At 34.1% G+C, this 16,314-nt stretch overlaps 1 protein-coding gene across 4 annotated transcripts in view; it reads left to right on the plus strand.

Annotated features, from left to right (window-relative positions):
- Nucleotides 1–16,314, plus strand: part of ERCC8 (ERCC excision repair 8, CSA ubiquitin ligase complex subunit) — an 83,007-nt gene that overhangs the window by 14,585 nt on the left and 52,108 nt on the right. For 2 of the 4 annotated variants that reach the window (XM_007973485.3, XM_007973511.3), the window contains exons 2-4: nt 3,498–3,593; nt 10,380–10,481; nt 14,086–14,209. In XM_007973485.3, coding sequence (XP_007971676.1) covers nt 3,498–3,593; nt 10,380–10,481; nt 14,086–14,209 — 322 coding nt within the window. The remainder of the gene's footprint in view (nt 1–3,497; nt 3,594–10,379; nt 10,482–14,085; nt 14,210–16,314) is intronic. The other 2 variants (XM_007973494.3, XM_007973502.3) reach the window with 2 other exon arrangements.

Below are 16,314 nucleotides of genomic sequence, written 5' to 3' on the forward strand. Positions count from 1 at the left end.
TCCCAGAACTTAAAAGTGTAATAGAAATAAAAATAAAAAGAAAGGCAATATATGTCACATATAGGGAAACATTAGGAATACAGTCAATGGTAATCATTAGTCTAAAAACAAAAAGATACAGAATGGCAGAATGGATAAGAATTCACCAACCAAGTGTCTGCTGTCTTCAAGAGACTCACCTAATAAATAAAGACTCACATAAACTTAAAGGGTGGAAAAAGATATTTCATGCAAATGGACACCAAAAGTGAGCAGGAGTAGCTATCCTTATATCAGACAAAACAGACTTTAAAGCATCAACAGTTAAAAAAGACAAAGAGGGACATCACATAGTGATAAAAAGACTAGTCCAAGAGGAAAATATCACAATCCTAAATATATGTGCAGCTTAACACTAGAGCTTTCAAATTTATAAAACAATTACTACTAGACCTAAGAAATGAGATAGACAGCAACACAATAATAGTGGGGGACTTCAGTAGTCTGCTGACAGCACTAGACAGCACTAGACAGGTCATCAAGACTCAGGAAGTCAATAAAGAAACAATGGACTTAAACTATACCCTAGAACAAATGGATTTAACAGATATTTACAGAACATTCTACTAAACAACTGCAGAATATACATTTATTCATCAGCACTTGGAACATCCTCCGAGATAGACCATATGATAGACCCCAAAACAAGTCTCAACAAATTTAAGAAAATCAAAATTATAGCACTCCCTCAGACCACAGTGGAATAAAATTGGAAATCAACTCCAAAAGGAACCCTCAAAACCATGCAGTACATGGAAATTAAATAACCTGCTCCTGAATGATCATTGGGTCAACAATGAAATCAAAATGGAAATTTAAAAATTCCTTGAACAGAATGATAATAGTGACACAACCTATCAAAACCTCTGGGATACAGGAAAAGTGGTGCTAAGATGAAAGTTCATACCATTAAATGCATACCTCAAGAAGTCTGAAAGAGCACAAATAGACAATCTGAGGGCATACCTCAAGGAACTAGAGAAACAGCAAACCAAACCCAAACCCAACAGAAGAAAAGAAACAACCAAGATCAGAGCAGAAATAAATGAAAACGAAACAGCAACAGCAAAATACAAAAGATAAATGCAACAAAAAGCGAGTTCTTTCAAAAGATAAATAAAATTGATAACCATTAGCAAGATTAACCAACGAAAGAAGAGAGAAGATCCAGTAAGATCGATTTGAAACAAAATGGGAGATATTACAACCATTACTACAGAAATACAAAACATCATTCAAGGCTACTATCAACATCTTTATGCACATAAACTAGAAAACTTAGAGGAGATGAATAAATTCCTGGAAATATGTAACCCTCCTATATTAAATCAGGAAAAAATAGAAACCCTGGACAGACCAGCGACAAGCAACGAGATTGAAATGGTAATTTAAAAGCTACCCAAAAAAGTTTAGGTACAGACTCACAGCTGAATTCTATCAGATATTCAAAGAAGAATTGGTATCAATCCTATTGACACTGTTCCAAAAGATAGGAAAGAGGGATTCCTCCCTAAATCATCTTGTGAAGCCAATATCATGCTAATACCAAAACCAGGAAAGAACATAACAAAGACAACTGCAGACGAACATCCCTGATAAACATAGATGCAAAAACTCTCAACAAAATACTTGCTAACCAAATCCAACAGCATATAAAAAATATAATCCACCATGATCAAGTGGGGTTCATACCAGGGATACAGGAATGGTTTAACCGGCTGGAGTGCAGGGGCGTGACCTCGGCTTACTGCAACCTCTGCCTCCTGGATTCAAGCAATTCTCCTGCCTCAGCCTCTGGGATTACAGGCATGCACCACTAGGCCTGGCTGATTTTTGAGTTTTTTTGTTTCTGTTTTTGTTTTGAGACGGAGTCTCGCTCTTGTCGCCCAGGCTGGAGTGCAATGGTGTGATCTCGGCTCACTGCAACCTCCACCTCCCAGGTTGAAGTGATTCTCCTACCTCAGTCTCCCAAGTAGCTGGGATTGCAGGCACGTGCCACCATGCCCAGCTAATTTTTGTATTTTTAGCAGAGATGGGGTTTCACCATGTTGGCCAGGCTGGTCTCAGTCTCGTAACCTCGTGATCCTCGGCCTCCGAGAGTGCTGGGATAACAGGCGTGAGCCACTGCGCCCAGCCTAATTTTTATATTTTTGGTAGAGGTGGGGTTTCGCCATGTTGGCCAGGCTGGTCTCGAACTCCTGACCTCAGGTGATCCACCCGCCTTGGCCTCCTAGAGTGCTAGGATTACAGGCGTGAGCCACTGCACCTGGCCTGCTTGTCATTGTTGTACTATATGTAATGTCTAGAAGACAAAGGGCCATGTATATCTTCAAATCAGATACTTTATACTGCTAAAATGATTTCCAAAATGCTTGTAATTACTTGTACTACTGTCAATGAATGAAAGTATCAGTTTATGCCTTTCCAGCATTGTGTATTGTTATCTTTTAAAAAAACTGACAATTTTATAGGCCAAAATTTTATAATTTGATATTTAAACTAGCATTATTTTAATTAATGAATTTAGAACTCATTCTGGTTAAATTAGTGTAATAGCTAATAGCATCCAACAGATTAAGACAGATTCAAATAGTTAATATTCACTAGACTTACAATGTACTCGGTGTTGTAATTAGCACTTTTTATATACAAACTCATTTAATCTTAATAATATGCTCACCAGGATAATGATGGTTTACAGTTACAAAATATCAGACATGTCATTTGTCTTAGTTTGTGAGAGTACTTGTTAATTATTTGTATTGATATTTAATTGGCTTTATTTAAATACACGTAAGTGTTAAGTTGAATATATTCTCTTTTCTTTCAAGATAGGATCTCACTCTGTCACCCAGGCTGGAGTGCAATGAATTGATCATGGCTCACTGCATCCTTGAACTCCTGGGCTCAAGCAATCCTCCTGCCTCAGTCTCCTGTGTAGGAGCCCACCACCATGCCCAGCTTATTTGTATTTTATTTTTTTGTAGAGATGGGGTCTTCCTATGTTGCTGGGGATGCTTTCCAACTCCTGGTCTCAGGCAGTCTTCTCACCTCAGCCTCACAAAGCGCTAGGATTACAGGCATGAGCCACTGCACCCAGCCCATACTCATTTTTTATTTCTGTCCATCTTTAAGAAACACTTCAAGGAATTTTTTTAAAATCCTGTAATTTTTGTTTTTGTCCATTAGATGTCCTCAGCTACATTTATCAGAATTTAAGTTTTTTAATACAAATTTCAGTCTCTAAATACCTTTAAAAGTTTGCATGTAATTGTTACTACTGTTGATATTTTAAACATTTGTACAAGGTCTCTAAAAATCTATAAATACATTAGGATGTATGGTAGAAGATTTAGACATTTCTTGTGATTTTTGTACTATAAGTAATCTTAGTTAAATAAGAAATTTTTAAATGTTAAATTACTTGTTAATTTCTTTCTCCCCCTTTTAATTTAAAGAGTTTTGGGACTGGAATTAAATAAAGACAGAGATGTTGAAAGAATCCACGGCGGTGGAATTAACACCCTTGACATTGAACCTGTTGAAGGGAGATAGTAAGTTTATTATACTTGTATAATCATTTTTCTTTCTAAGTGAAATGCAGTTAAAACCTCCTTTTTTAGATTAATAATGTAGAAGTTTCATTAAAATTAATGAAAATCCCAAATTGTAGCATTTTTTTAATCTGGCATTATTATTTTCAAATAAATACAAAACATCAAACCTACCAAATGTTTTCAAATAAACATTTCCAAGCTACTTTAATATAAATATGTACTTATTGTTAAATTAACAAACATTGAACTTCTTTTGGATGCAGAGGGCTTTTAAGTGCTAGAGTGTGTCTTTAGGTATTATTTTAAAACATAGTTGCTACTCTCAAAATAGTCTAATGAGAAAATAAATACAAAAAGTGGAAGACTATTTTGAAGAATTAGGTTAGAAACAAATAAGAATTATATTTGAGTTCTTTCTGGCTTTACCACTTACTAGCTTTGTGACCTTGAACAATTTACCTAACCTTTCTAATTCTCAGTTGCCTTAGCTATGCAATGGGAACAACAGTACCTACCTAACAAGTTTGTTTTGAGGATTAATTGAGATAATGTGCACAACATATGATTAGCATAAGACCTGGCACATCATAACTGGTTGACACCACTGCTGCCACTATTAATCAAAAGCAGTATTACATATACTTTTACTGCTTTCAGCCCGGTCTCTACACAGCAGCCAAAATGCTTTGAAAAATGCAATTCTGAACATATTCTCCTACTTACAATTCATCATAACACCACATTACTCTTATAAGACAGTGCAAAACCTTCCATGTGGCCTATAATTAGGCCACATAGAGCATTAACTAAAGGAAACAGTTTGTGTTATGGTGTATTTCATGTGCCTATAATTAGGCCACATATAGCATTAACTAAAGGAAACAGTTTGTCGTGTTATGATATATTTAGCATTTGCCCCAGAATTTTTATTTTATACCGAATTGTTATTATTTACATTAAGTCAAGTCAGAACAGATTTGATAAACTTCCACTTTTTACTTCCAGCTTCCACCATAGTCTCATCTAGTAGTATTTGAGAAACATCTTACTTTAGGATGTGGTTAAATCTAAAAGATGATGAGTAATCATTCTTTTCTTTTTCCTGACCTTTTCCATGCTCAGTATAACACCTTCTATTCAAGGACAGCTGGGGGGCACTCACTTATGAAACATGCAGACATGAGCAGCAAGAGATAGCTGACTTTTGGGTTTGGTTGCTGGTCAGGAAAGTATTCAATACTGTTACTCCAGCCAGCCACTTGGTGTAGTAATCAGTTGTGTGGCCTGTGAAGTATGAGAAGCCAGTGGACTACCAGTTGGCAGAGTTGGTGAGAAATGTGGGAAATTATAGATTACATGTGCATGAAATATATTTGAGAAATGCAGATGAGGCATCTTTTGGTACAGCACATAGAGAAAAGTCTGAAGACTCTTGCTACAGTGGTTTTCCCCTTTATTGCATGGTGGAAGTCTACAACTATTTCATTGTTTGCTAATACTTATATTTTGCATTAACCCCTTTTGATAGCGACAAGAGATATAAAAAGGAAAGTGTACATTCTGTGGAAAACTAAAAAAACGATGTATATGTAACTTGTTCAAAATACCTGTTAATATTTACCATCCACCATGAGAGCTGTAAAGATGTCACTGAAAATCAGAATGGAAACCAGAGAGAATACACAAATCTGGTAGAGAAGCATTTATTTCAAAGTTAGGTGTTATTTTACAAAAACTATCTGAAAATTACAGTTTAACAGGTGCAATTGCAGAGGGTGCATTTGCATATCACTCTGTGAAGTTTGAATTTTCTTTTATAATTTTAAATTCTTCTAAGTTAATTTCATTCATCTTTAATACTAAGTTTTCTTGTCCATATAAAAACATGAAACCATATCTCTTCATACTCTGTCAGCAAAAAGTATCTCATAGTTAAATAATGTCAGATACTTCATAGTTAATGCCATCAGATACTTCAAATAGAAAGTTAATGGAATCAGAGAAAAACTTTTGGAAGCCATTTTAACAAAGTCGAAACATCTGACATTATTGCGAATACCATGTCAGTTAAGATTAAAAGTTCAACTTTTAACATAATTTTCTTTTATATTGATAATACATCTGTATGGCAAGAAAAGCAATGTTTTGTGAAGATTAAGTATGAAGCGGAAGTGTTTTGGGAATTGGTTGAGGTATACATGTAACTCACAACTGTGTCCAAACACTTTATCAATCTAAATAAAAGTTGTAGTTGTTAAAATTTACAAATATTTCTCTATGTACACAATTAGAGTAACTGAACTACAAAATTTTTGTAATAAAGCTAATGTGGAATATTTTTTAAAATAACTAAGTAGGGCATTATTAGCAGTCTTTTCTTTACTGCCCATCAACTGGATTTTTGAGCCTTCAAATGACTACTTTTAAATTAACCTTATTGTTTTATAAATTGGTATTGAATTTATCTTAAAAACAAGTCTATAATTGGTACATGCTACTAGTTCGTGAACTATTTGTGACTGGGTCACAAGATAAGGATCTTGGGCTAAAACATAAATCTACTACATCATTACACACACCATTTAAAGAAGTTAAGATATGTTTGTAACCAGACTTTCTCAATGAAGAAAGATGTGTTTGTTTCTGGCACAAGCTCCTTATCTTGGAGAGTTAAATAGCACTGCTCTACTTCTAATTGTATTGTGTTTAAAATCAGGTGAAAATCTTTCAATCAAAATATTCAGTGAATGTAGTGCCAAAAACTGTAGTTTGGGTGCTGTTCTTGAAAGATGACAGACCGGGCACAGTGGCTCACACCTGTAATCCTAGCACTTTGGGAGGCTGAGACAGGTGGATTACCTGAGGTCAGGAGTTCAAGACCAGTCTGGCCAACGTGGTGAAACCCCATCTCTACTAAAAATATAAAAAATTAGCCAGGTGCAGTGGCACGCACCTGTAATCCCAGCTACTCTGGAGGCTGAGGCAGGAGAATCACTTGAACCTAGGAGGCAGAGGTTGCAGTGAGCCAAGATCATGCCACTGTATTCCAGTCTGGGCTACAGAGCGAGACTTCTTCTCAAAAAAAAAGAAAAAAGAAAAAAAGATTACAATGTCAATGCAGTTTTTAATGTTCCTCTAGTTCTCCATTGAAACACATACAGAGACTAAAAATGATAAGTAGAAAAAACAAGATTAACACTTACAACCAAACTAGGTCATGAAGTATCCCCACAAACCCCAAACTGTGAATAAGTGGGAACAAACCACTGACAACTACAAGATCTGTGCACTACCAGTGTTTTTGCCAGAGGAGGCAGTAAAAAGCAATAAGGCATCTGATATACCTGGATAAGTCCAAAATAACCACAAGCTTAGCAAGCAAATTTGACTGCAGCAGCTCAAACTGGGAGAGGATGGCATACTCTATAGGTATGTTTTAATGGTCCATGGTAAGACCAGAAGGAGCTATAGCAGTCTGGATTCTTAATATCTCTCCAAAGAGCTAACCAGTCAAAGTGCCCCTCCAGTACAGAACTACATACTGAGGAAAAACTGCTGGAAATAAAATCCAAATTGAGCAGTACAGAGACAATAGAAACAAAGGAAAAAGATGTCCCCGATAAAATTGGGGAGGTGAACAGAACCAGGAAATCTCTGAAAGCAACCTGCCATATTTTGAAATCTTACCCATCAAAAAATTTTTAAGGGAAGAGGATGTTTTAATATATAAAATTTAAACATTACTCTTAAGTCAAGCCTCCATTCTAAAAGGTTAAGAAAATGAATTTTACATAAAAATGAGCAAAAGAATAGGATTAAGGTCAAAGTTCCTACAAAATTATTATAAAAACAAAGAGGATAAGAAGTGGACTAATGCTGTTACGGAGAGTGAAGTCACACCAGAAAGAAGTGTCTATAAAACAGATAAGAACTCTAGCCTAATACTTCAAAACTAGGTAAAAGTTGTTTTATAAATGTATAATAAATGAGAGAATAATGTTAAGTTGGAATTAGAAAACCTCAGAAATGAGATGCTCAAACTCAAAAAATTACAAATAAAAATATTTGAGAAATGAAGACTGACTAAAAGCATAAGAAACACAAATAAATGGAAGAGGTAATGCCTTAGAAATAGAAACTAGAAAGGAGGAAAATTTTGAAAACCAAAAAGAAATGAAGAGAGGAAAATAATTCAAGAGGTGTATATATAGAATATAGGCAAAGAAGATCCAGCGTAACATAATAGAAGTTCCCAAAGAAGAAAACCAAGGCAAAAGAGCAGAATAAATATTAAAACAATAATTCAAGAAAGCTTTTCTAGGATAAATAAGATCTGGAGCTTTATATAAAGGGGAAAAAATTATATTGTCACTAGACTTTGACTTTGGGCTTTCTGGCCAAAGAAATGAAGCTTCTTACCCAAGACGCTCAAGGAAATAAAATGTGAGTCAAGGATTTTATATCTAGCCAAACTGATTTCAAGTACAAAAAGGACAGATAAATTGTCAAAAACACAAGAATTCAGAGACTGTTGTTCTCATTAGCCATTCTTTAGGAATCAACCAGAGAATGAAATCATTCAACTAGAATGACGAGAGAGACAGCAACGTAAGGATTGATGGTGAGCAATAATATTAGCAGATAGCAACACTTTATATAGATGTATAAATTGATGGATCTAGATATTGGTTTGTCTGCTAATATCACATCACAAGAGCAATGGCAAATAGAAATTATTTTAAATTATAGCACATGAATGCAGTCACCAAAGTCCAGGCTGGACATTGCAGGACACATGATCTAGTTTTTGCAACAAATAAATTACAAGAGAGGGAAAAAGTACAGGAGGGAGGGAGAAAGAAAGGTAGAGGAGACCTATAGCTTAAAGTTAAAAGACATTAAAAATTTTTTTAAAAGCAAAGCTAATATTCATGTGTACACTCTAGGGTGATGAACTATGAACTGTACAGAAGAGAAAGACAGTGATTATGATAAAAATCATGATAATGAGTTACTTTGAGGTGAAAAGTAAGCAGTGATGATCTAGAGAGATTGCATTGTTTGGACCTCTGTGAAGAATTTTTGATGGTGCCCCTATTTTTAATTGGAATAAATGTATATTTGTAATTGGGATAAATGTATATTTTGTAATTGAATAACATTCACAATGTCTAAGATGTTATAATATTTAAATTTGGTGTAGCATCCAAAAAAGACATAAAATAGAGAATTTGTTCAAGGAGAATTTTATCTTGTAAAAAAAGAAGTACTAAAGAAAGGTACTTTGAATTAAGGTAAAAGGAAACAGTGAAAAGAATCTGAAATATTTGCACATTTCAAGAATATCCTCCATTTTGTAGAATTTTCTCTGAACTTACCATATATACCTCATCATCTGTTTCTATTTCCTAAATTAAACATATTATAGCTTTTAGGGAAGTCAGTTAAAGGTGAAAACAACTCCAGATTTAAAGATGATTTTAGACAATTTTATGCAAAAAAAAAAAGAAACTAATAAGATCATATTGAAAAATCACATTTAAAAAAACACAGTAACAGTCTTAGAGACAAATATGGTTAAGAAACTGATTAACCATATGTATGGTATATGAAGTACCAAGAATGATGTTTACAAATTATTAAGTTCAATCAGTGTATATAGCTTTAATATATATGCTTGCTACTTTTACTTTTTAGAAATATTTTTGCAAAGTTTTTGAATAGAATAATTTTGTATATTCTACCAATATAATAGACCAGCTTGAGAGTCAGTCAATAATTGTTTCCAAAAAAAGAGATTGCTGATTTTTTAGCGCCCTCTTTTACTCTCAAAAGTAAGGCTTCCAGTGGTTTGGCTCCTCCTTCTCATCTCTCACCACTCTTTCCCTTCCACACTGCTCCAGCAACACATCCCTTCTTTTGGTTCCTAGAATGGGCTTGGATTGTTACTTTCACATCTGTCTGGCTAACTTTGAATCCTCCTTCACATACCAGCTTAAATATTACAATCAGGGAAACTGTTCCTGAATTTCCAAACTAGAATAAAGATAAGTTATTGTCACAGTGATCCCAATCGTAACTAATAATTTGTGTGATTATGCCTACTACCCGTTTTCCCTATTGGATTGTAAACTCTGCAAAGACAGGAACCAAGCCTGCCTTGTTCACAGTTATTTTAGCAGAGTGTCTAACATTGTAGGAACTTAAAGTTGAATGAATTGAGTGAATGCATTCATAAGAGAAGGAAGGAATCTAACATTTATTGAGCCCCTATTTTTTGCCAGATACTGTAAAAAGAATTTTGCACTTAACTTTTATTATCGACATTGTGATTCAGATAAAAATGTCCCCCTCCTTTACAAATGTTGAGTCTTGGACAGGTGGTATAACTTGCCCAGGGCCAAATAGCAAGTGTCAGTAATAGTTGGTTTGCCTACTTCCTTTTTCATTTAGCATAGCTGTAATTAGGACATTTAAAATAACTTTGTAATATTTTACTTTCTTAAGAAATCTCTTTTGCCATCTTGTTTCTGTCACCTTTTCTTTTTGAAATTACGGAAGTAAACTTGAAATGATCACAGAATGAATTTTTTTATATTCATTCTTCTATTAAATATTAAGAAATTCTAGTTTATTAAGTCTGTGTTATTGAGGATTAACTTATTACAAATTAATGTATCCTTAATACATTTGGGTGTTTGCAAATCAGTTTTTGGAAATTTGCAGTCATAAATAAATGGACTACATAAAGTGATAAACTAATGTGAACTTTTTTATTATCAGCATGTTATCAGGTGGTTCAGATGGTGTGATTGTACTTTATGACCTTGAGAACTCCAGCAGACAGTCTTATTATACATGTAAAGCAGTGTGTTCCATTGGCAGGTATGTATTAAAAATGTAAAAATTTATGAATTTGTAAATAGTTGAGTATTTTTTACATCGAATGCAAAACATGAAAATTGCAGTCAAGTGAATGGGTCAAGTGAATGGTTCAGATGACACATTTGCATGGCTGTTCCTTGACACTTTGTTGAAAATAGTAACTGACATTGAGGTATAGTTTTTTAACAAGTGTCTTCCCCAAAGCAATTTTGGTGTCAATTTACATCTCAGTAACTAATTAGAGTTTTTAGTACCACTTAGTATAAGATTCATTTATAGTCCTTCAGCTAATTATAAACACAAATTAGATTTTCAACTGATACTAACGGAAGAAAAAAGTTTAGATATACTAAACATATTGGTATTCCCTCACCAAATACACATACACATATACCCACTTACCCTCTCTTGTCTCTCTACTTACTCAAAGATGCCTAACTTAAAAACATACATCTATAATACTTGTCTTCTCTGACTGTTCTCTACTGGCTTACCAATCTTGTGGTAATTCTTTTTAAGTCTCTAATAAAATGTTCTGTGGCATTGTAATTTTTCCATTGTGGTCATTTAATCCTTTCTCGTCACTTATATCCAATCTGATAATGAGCAGACCTTTGAATTAACAGGGAGAATGGGCGCTGAGAAAATGCTTTCAAGAGGGCAAACTTTGTAAACATTAACATCAACAATCTGTTACAGCTCTTCCCAATGCATTAGAATATATGCTATGGAATATTTATGAGGAGATTTGCTATTGTTTGTTGGCTCTGGTGCTTCACATTAGAAATACAAATTTGGGAAAATCAGTTAATCTCAGCTTCAGATTATTTTGTTTTAGAAATCAGTATACATGCCCTGTGGTTCTTATACATTTCTATGAGAATTAAATGAAATGTTATCTTTTTAAAAGCATGTTGAAAACTAAAAGCACTGTGTAAGTGAAAAGCAATGTACTTACAGGAAAACTTAGTACAAAACAAGATATTGCCTCAAATACTCTAGAACTTAGAGACTTAGGCCATTTATACTCTCTTCCCACCCTCAATAACAAAAAAAAGTCATGTTAATTAATTAAATTCATTTTTATCTTATTTTATCCTAGCTAACATTTTAACATTGAATTTATTTTGTTACATAGCAAAATAGTATTTTCATCTATTCCATGTGCTATATAATATTCCATGAGGGACTGTGATTTGCTTTTTTTTTTGGTATGTGACATTTTTTGGTAAATGCCTTATTTGTCAATCCTGTTTTACAATGATTTAATTCTTGGATTCAGACTCTATATTTAAAAGTGTGACTTTGAATTTGAAAATGGATATATAGTATGCATCTTTACAAAATGAGTTATAATAGCATTTTGTATATCTGAAGAGTTCACAATCTAATTTAAAAATAATTTCAATAAAGACTATTATTAAGTTAATGTGACTTAGACTATTTTCTGATACTTACTGTTAGTATACTTAATGTGTTTGTCCTTGAGCACTAAAAAGATTTCTCTACCAAAATTCTTATTAAATATAAATGAGAATAACAGAACATATATAGTAACATAATAAGATATTTTATCCTATTTTAAAATTTAAACTTAAAATATAAGTGAGCTTTTATTTGTTATCACTACATTAAAAATTTGTTTTATTTAAAAGTAGTGTCACTGGAAAAATCTCTGTAGAAGTCAATATTCTTAGGAGCAAAAGGAAATCAGTCTGCTTATCTTAAGCAGAAATTTATTGGAAGAATATTTATTATCTTACATAACTGTCAGGAAGATGGGAGAATCAGACTTAGAAAATGAGCCGAAAACAAGAGAAGTCGGGATAGAGAACACAGTCAGGGTCACACCACGGGAACATTAGTTTGGGTTTTGCTATATGTCACCAACATATACTCTCAACTCCTCAGCTTTGAATAATGGCTAACTCTCCCAGGAAAAGAGAATGTCTAGAGTCGCTTGCTTTCTGTAACAAGAGATAGAGCTCTTATTTTCAGTAAAACAAAGGGGATTCCCCCCAAATAGGAATTTGAATGCTCATCAGTCAAGAAAAAAAGGCACATGTCCCCTACAGTCCACCCATTTGGCTGTCCAACATGCATATACACCTTTCTTCCCATACTTATCATTTTTTAAAAGAACATTCCAGCCCAACCTAATGCAAGTCTTCACTATACAGCCAAAAAGGTGATCATCCTCTTCCCCAAAGGATGATGATCCTAAGTTATTTTAGTTACCACACCTGGCTCCATTTCAGGGTCATGTTCATTTTTCCATGAATTTAATTTATCCTGTATCAGTATTACACAATTTGTGGACTCAATTATATAATTAACCTATAAAAATAATTAAGAGAGGAAAGAAAGGGAAAATTAGCTAAAATATATAAATATTTACAGAGAAAAATAGGAAATATGAATAGGCACTATAGTTCTTGTATTTTTGCAGCTGTTTTAATGCCAGAGCTGGTACTTAAGACTTTCCTTCTTCATGTTCTCATTCCTTCAGATAGCACCACAACTGTTTAAGGTCCCAACCTTCATCTTAAGGAATCCAAAAGCATCATGATTGTATCTGCATAGGGTTACAGAAGTCGTCTTTTAACTTTTGTGCTCTATGGGAAATTTCAAACATATACATGATTGGAGAGTTGTATAATGACCTGTGTATCAATCACCCAGCTTCACCAACCATCATAACCAATCTTGTTTTGTCTCTACCTCCCACCCATCCACCCTCATAACTATGTTGAAGCAAATCTTGAACAATGTATCATTTCATTCTTAATTATTTATATCTGTAAAAGAAAAAGACTTTATGAGCATAACTACAGTACCATTATCTTAAGTACACAAAAATTATCTATATTAAATATCCAGTCTGTGTTCAAATTTCCCTCTGTCTCATAAATCTCTCTTAACAGCCAGTTTGTTTGAATCAGGATTCAGTTAGGTAACACACTATGTTGGTCACTGGTTCAGAGCATATACTACATCCTTCAGGGCAGCATACCACCCTCACAAGGTGGTGTATTGTAGCTGACGTCATAACTGAATCTTTAACATGTTATGCTATTGTGGCTGGTGGGTTACATAAGATGTGAATTTCATGGGCCTTCACCAGTTGCATTCTTTTGTCATAGAGTAAATTCCTTGATAAGAAGCAATATTGTATGGAATACCATGGAGGTGTGTGAGGCATTCAGTAATTCTAAGAATAGTAGTGCTTTGGAAAAGAGACTTTGGGAAAGCAAATCCAAAACCAAAACAGCTGTCTCTTCCAGTAAGACCAAATCACTTCCAAGATGAAAGAAGTCCATTGTAGTTGGTTGATCCCTCCAGGCTATATGTAGTACAGAAACAGAGAATCTCTCACATTATGATCCTTAGTAGGAGGCATGCCTCTACGTCACACTATGGGAGCCTGAAATTACAGATGCCTGGACATTGATTCTCGCCTTCTACACAGCCAGGACACAGGCATGTGATCTCAGTTTGACCATTCGTATCATCCTACCTGAGACTACTGCTTGTTCTTAATATAGTACCAGTTTTGAAACTCACATAAGTCAGTTATCTGTAAATTTTGATTGCTGTTTTGTAGAGATCATCCTGATGTTCACAGATACAGTGTGGAGACGGTACAGTGGTATCCTCATGACACTGGCATGTTCACATCAAGCTCATTTGATAAAACTCTGAAAGTATGGGATACAAATACATTACAAGTAAGTACATTAAAACATTTGCAGATTGCTTTGTAGGATGAAGGAGAAATTAATCCTAAACTATTTTAGTATGTTATTTGCTGAGATGTCATATATGTTAAATGTGAAAGCAGTACAGTGGTTAAGAAGAGCTAGACTGCTTGAGTTCATATCCTGGCTGTGATACTGACCAGCCGTATGACATTGTGCAGATGTCCAAACCTCTGTGTGTCTTTCTCATCTGTAAATGGGAATAATGATTATAGTATGGTTGTGAGGATTAAATGAGCCAATCTATGTAAAGTACCTAGTACAGAACATACCATATAGTAAATGCTCAAAAGCTATTAGCTAATACTATTATCCCTTTGTGAAAACTAGAATGATCTAGTAATCTAAAGTAGAAAATTGGATTTATCTTTGATTGATCTAAAAACTTGAAGGAAAAAGCTGTTAATACTGTTACTTAGTAAAGGCAGGCAGTGGATAATAGTTTGTATGATATTTGGTCAGATTTACATTCTGAGTGCTAATCTTTTCTCTGAGCTCTACTCTGATATTTCTCTACTTTTTTACAGTACCTCTATACTTAAATGTAGTGTCACCCCTTCAAACTTAACATGTTCCAAACTGAACATGATCACATCTCATTAAATTTAGTCATAAAATCTTAGCAATTCTTTCTTCGAACTCTCTCATATCTCTCTTTTCTATTTCCCTTGCCTTTACTGCACATCCAGACTACTAAAATCACTGCCTTACCTTCCTTCTACATTTTCTACACTAAGTTCTACCCCAGAGTTAATCTTATTATAAAGCAGTTTCATCATGTCATTGTCCAAACCCTCTAGGGATTCCCATTATCTAAACTCAGCCTGGCATTCTAATTTCTCCATAACATCAGCCCTTTTTCCTTCAATCCTACATTCTACCCGTTTTCAACACAAATGCTTTGCTGCAACTGAATTGATCATACTTTGAATCTGTTGTATTCCCTGCCTCACATCCCTTTCCCTTGCAACTTTTCCCTTCTCTTAAGGTCACATCCTTTTTTTACAATTACATTGAGCCAAGACTGCAGATGCCAGAGTTCTGGTTCCATTCTGCCACTTATGAGATTTGTTGCTTTAGATAAGTCATTTAATTTGTTAGCAAATGTCTCTTCAGCTATAAAATTAAAGTGTCAGACTAGATGGTGTCTAAGGTCCCTTTTAGTGCTATCATGCAGTTTAGTGATTTCAGCTTCCAGAGTACATATTAACCATTATTTTACTTTATAGCACTGTTTTCTGTATTCTTATTTCAACACATTCTCATACTACTTTATAATATCATTTTCATACTTGTTTGTCTTATTTGTTGTTCTATATTGTTACTTCCCCAAAGAAAGTACTATGTCTTATACATTACTAAATTCAGTGCTATGTACAGTAACTGCTGAGTAAATGCTTTAAGGATGACTAACAATATATGTAACTGGCTACATATTAATAAGTAATAAAATCATGAAGTGTATTGTGATTCTAGTCAGCAAAACAAAACAGTGTTGTGTATATAAATTCCAATTTAATACAATTCTAGTAATTCAAACTAAATAGATGTGATTTTTTGACCTTACTACATTAGAATAATCCTATTATTTCAGATTTATTTTCATAGCAAAGTATATTTATTAAAATACATGTCATTGAAAATGAGAATGTATTTTAACAATTAAATGAAAGTCATGAGTTTTCACTTCTGACTATAATGGAGTATCTTGTAGCCAAACCAGCACCTCCATTGAGAAAAGCTAGATAAAGCATAAACAAACATCTAGTTGAGGGTTTTAGAAAGCTGCCAAGAAATCTAGGAATTGAGAATTAGATCCTAGAGAGAACACTTACAGAAATGCATTCAACTTTGCACACACTGTTTTTCTCTTTGGACATTTGTCATTAATGTAGGGCAAGAGACTGAGAAGACACACATTGGATAGCTTCTAAGAGGCAGATAAATGAGTGGGACGTTAGTCCATTTCATACAGCTAGAGAGACAGAAATTGGAATGTGGGCTGCCAAGACAGCCAGAAATTAAAGGATCAAGATCACAGAAAGAAGAGAGATGCAGAGAAATCAGCCTGACAT

Source organism: Chlorocebus sabaeus, chromosome 4 (genome assembly GCF_047675955.1).
Source record: "Chlorocebus sabaeus isolate Y175 chromosome 4, mChlSab1.0.hap1, whole genome shotgun sequence".
Taxonomy (NCBI): Eukaryota; Metazoa; Chordata; class Mammalia; order Primates; family Cercopithecidae; genus Chlorocebus; species Chlorocebus sabaeus.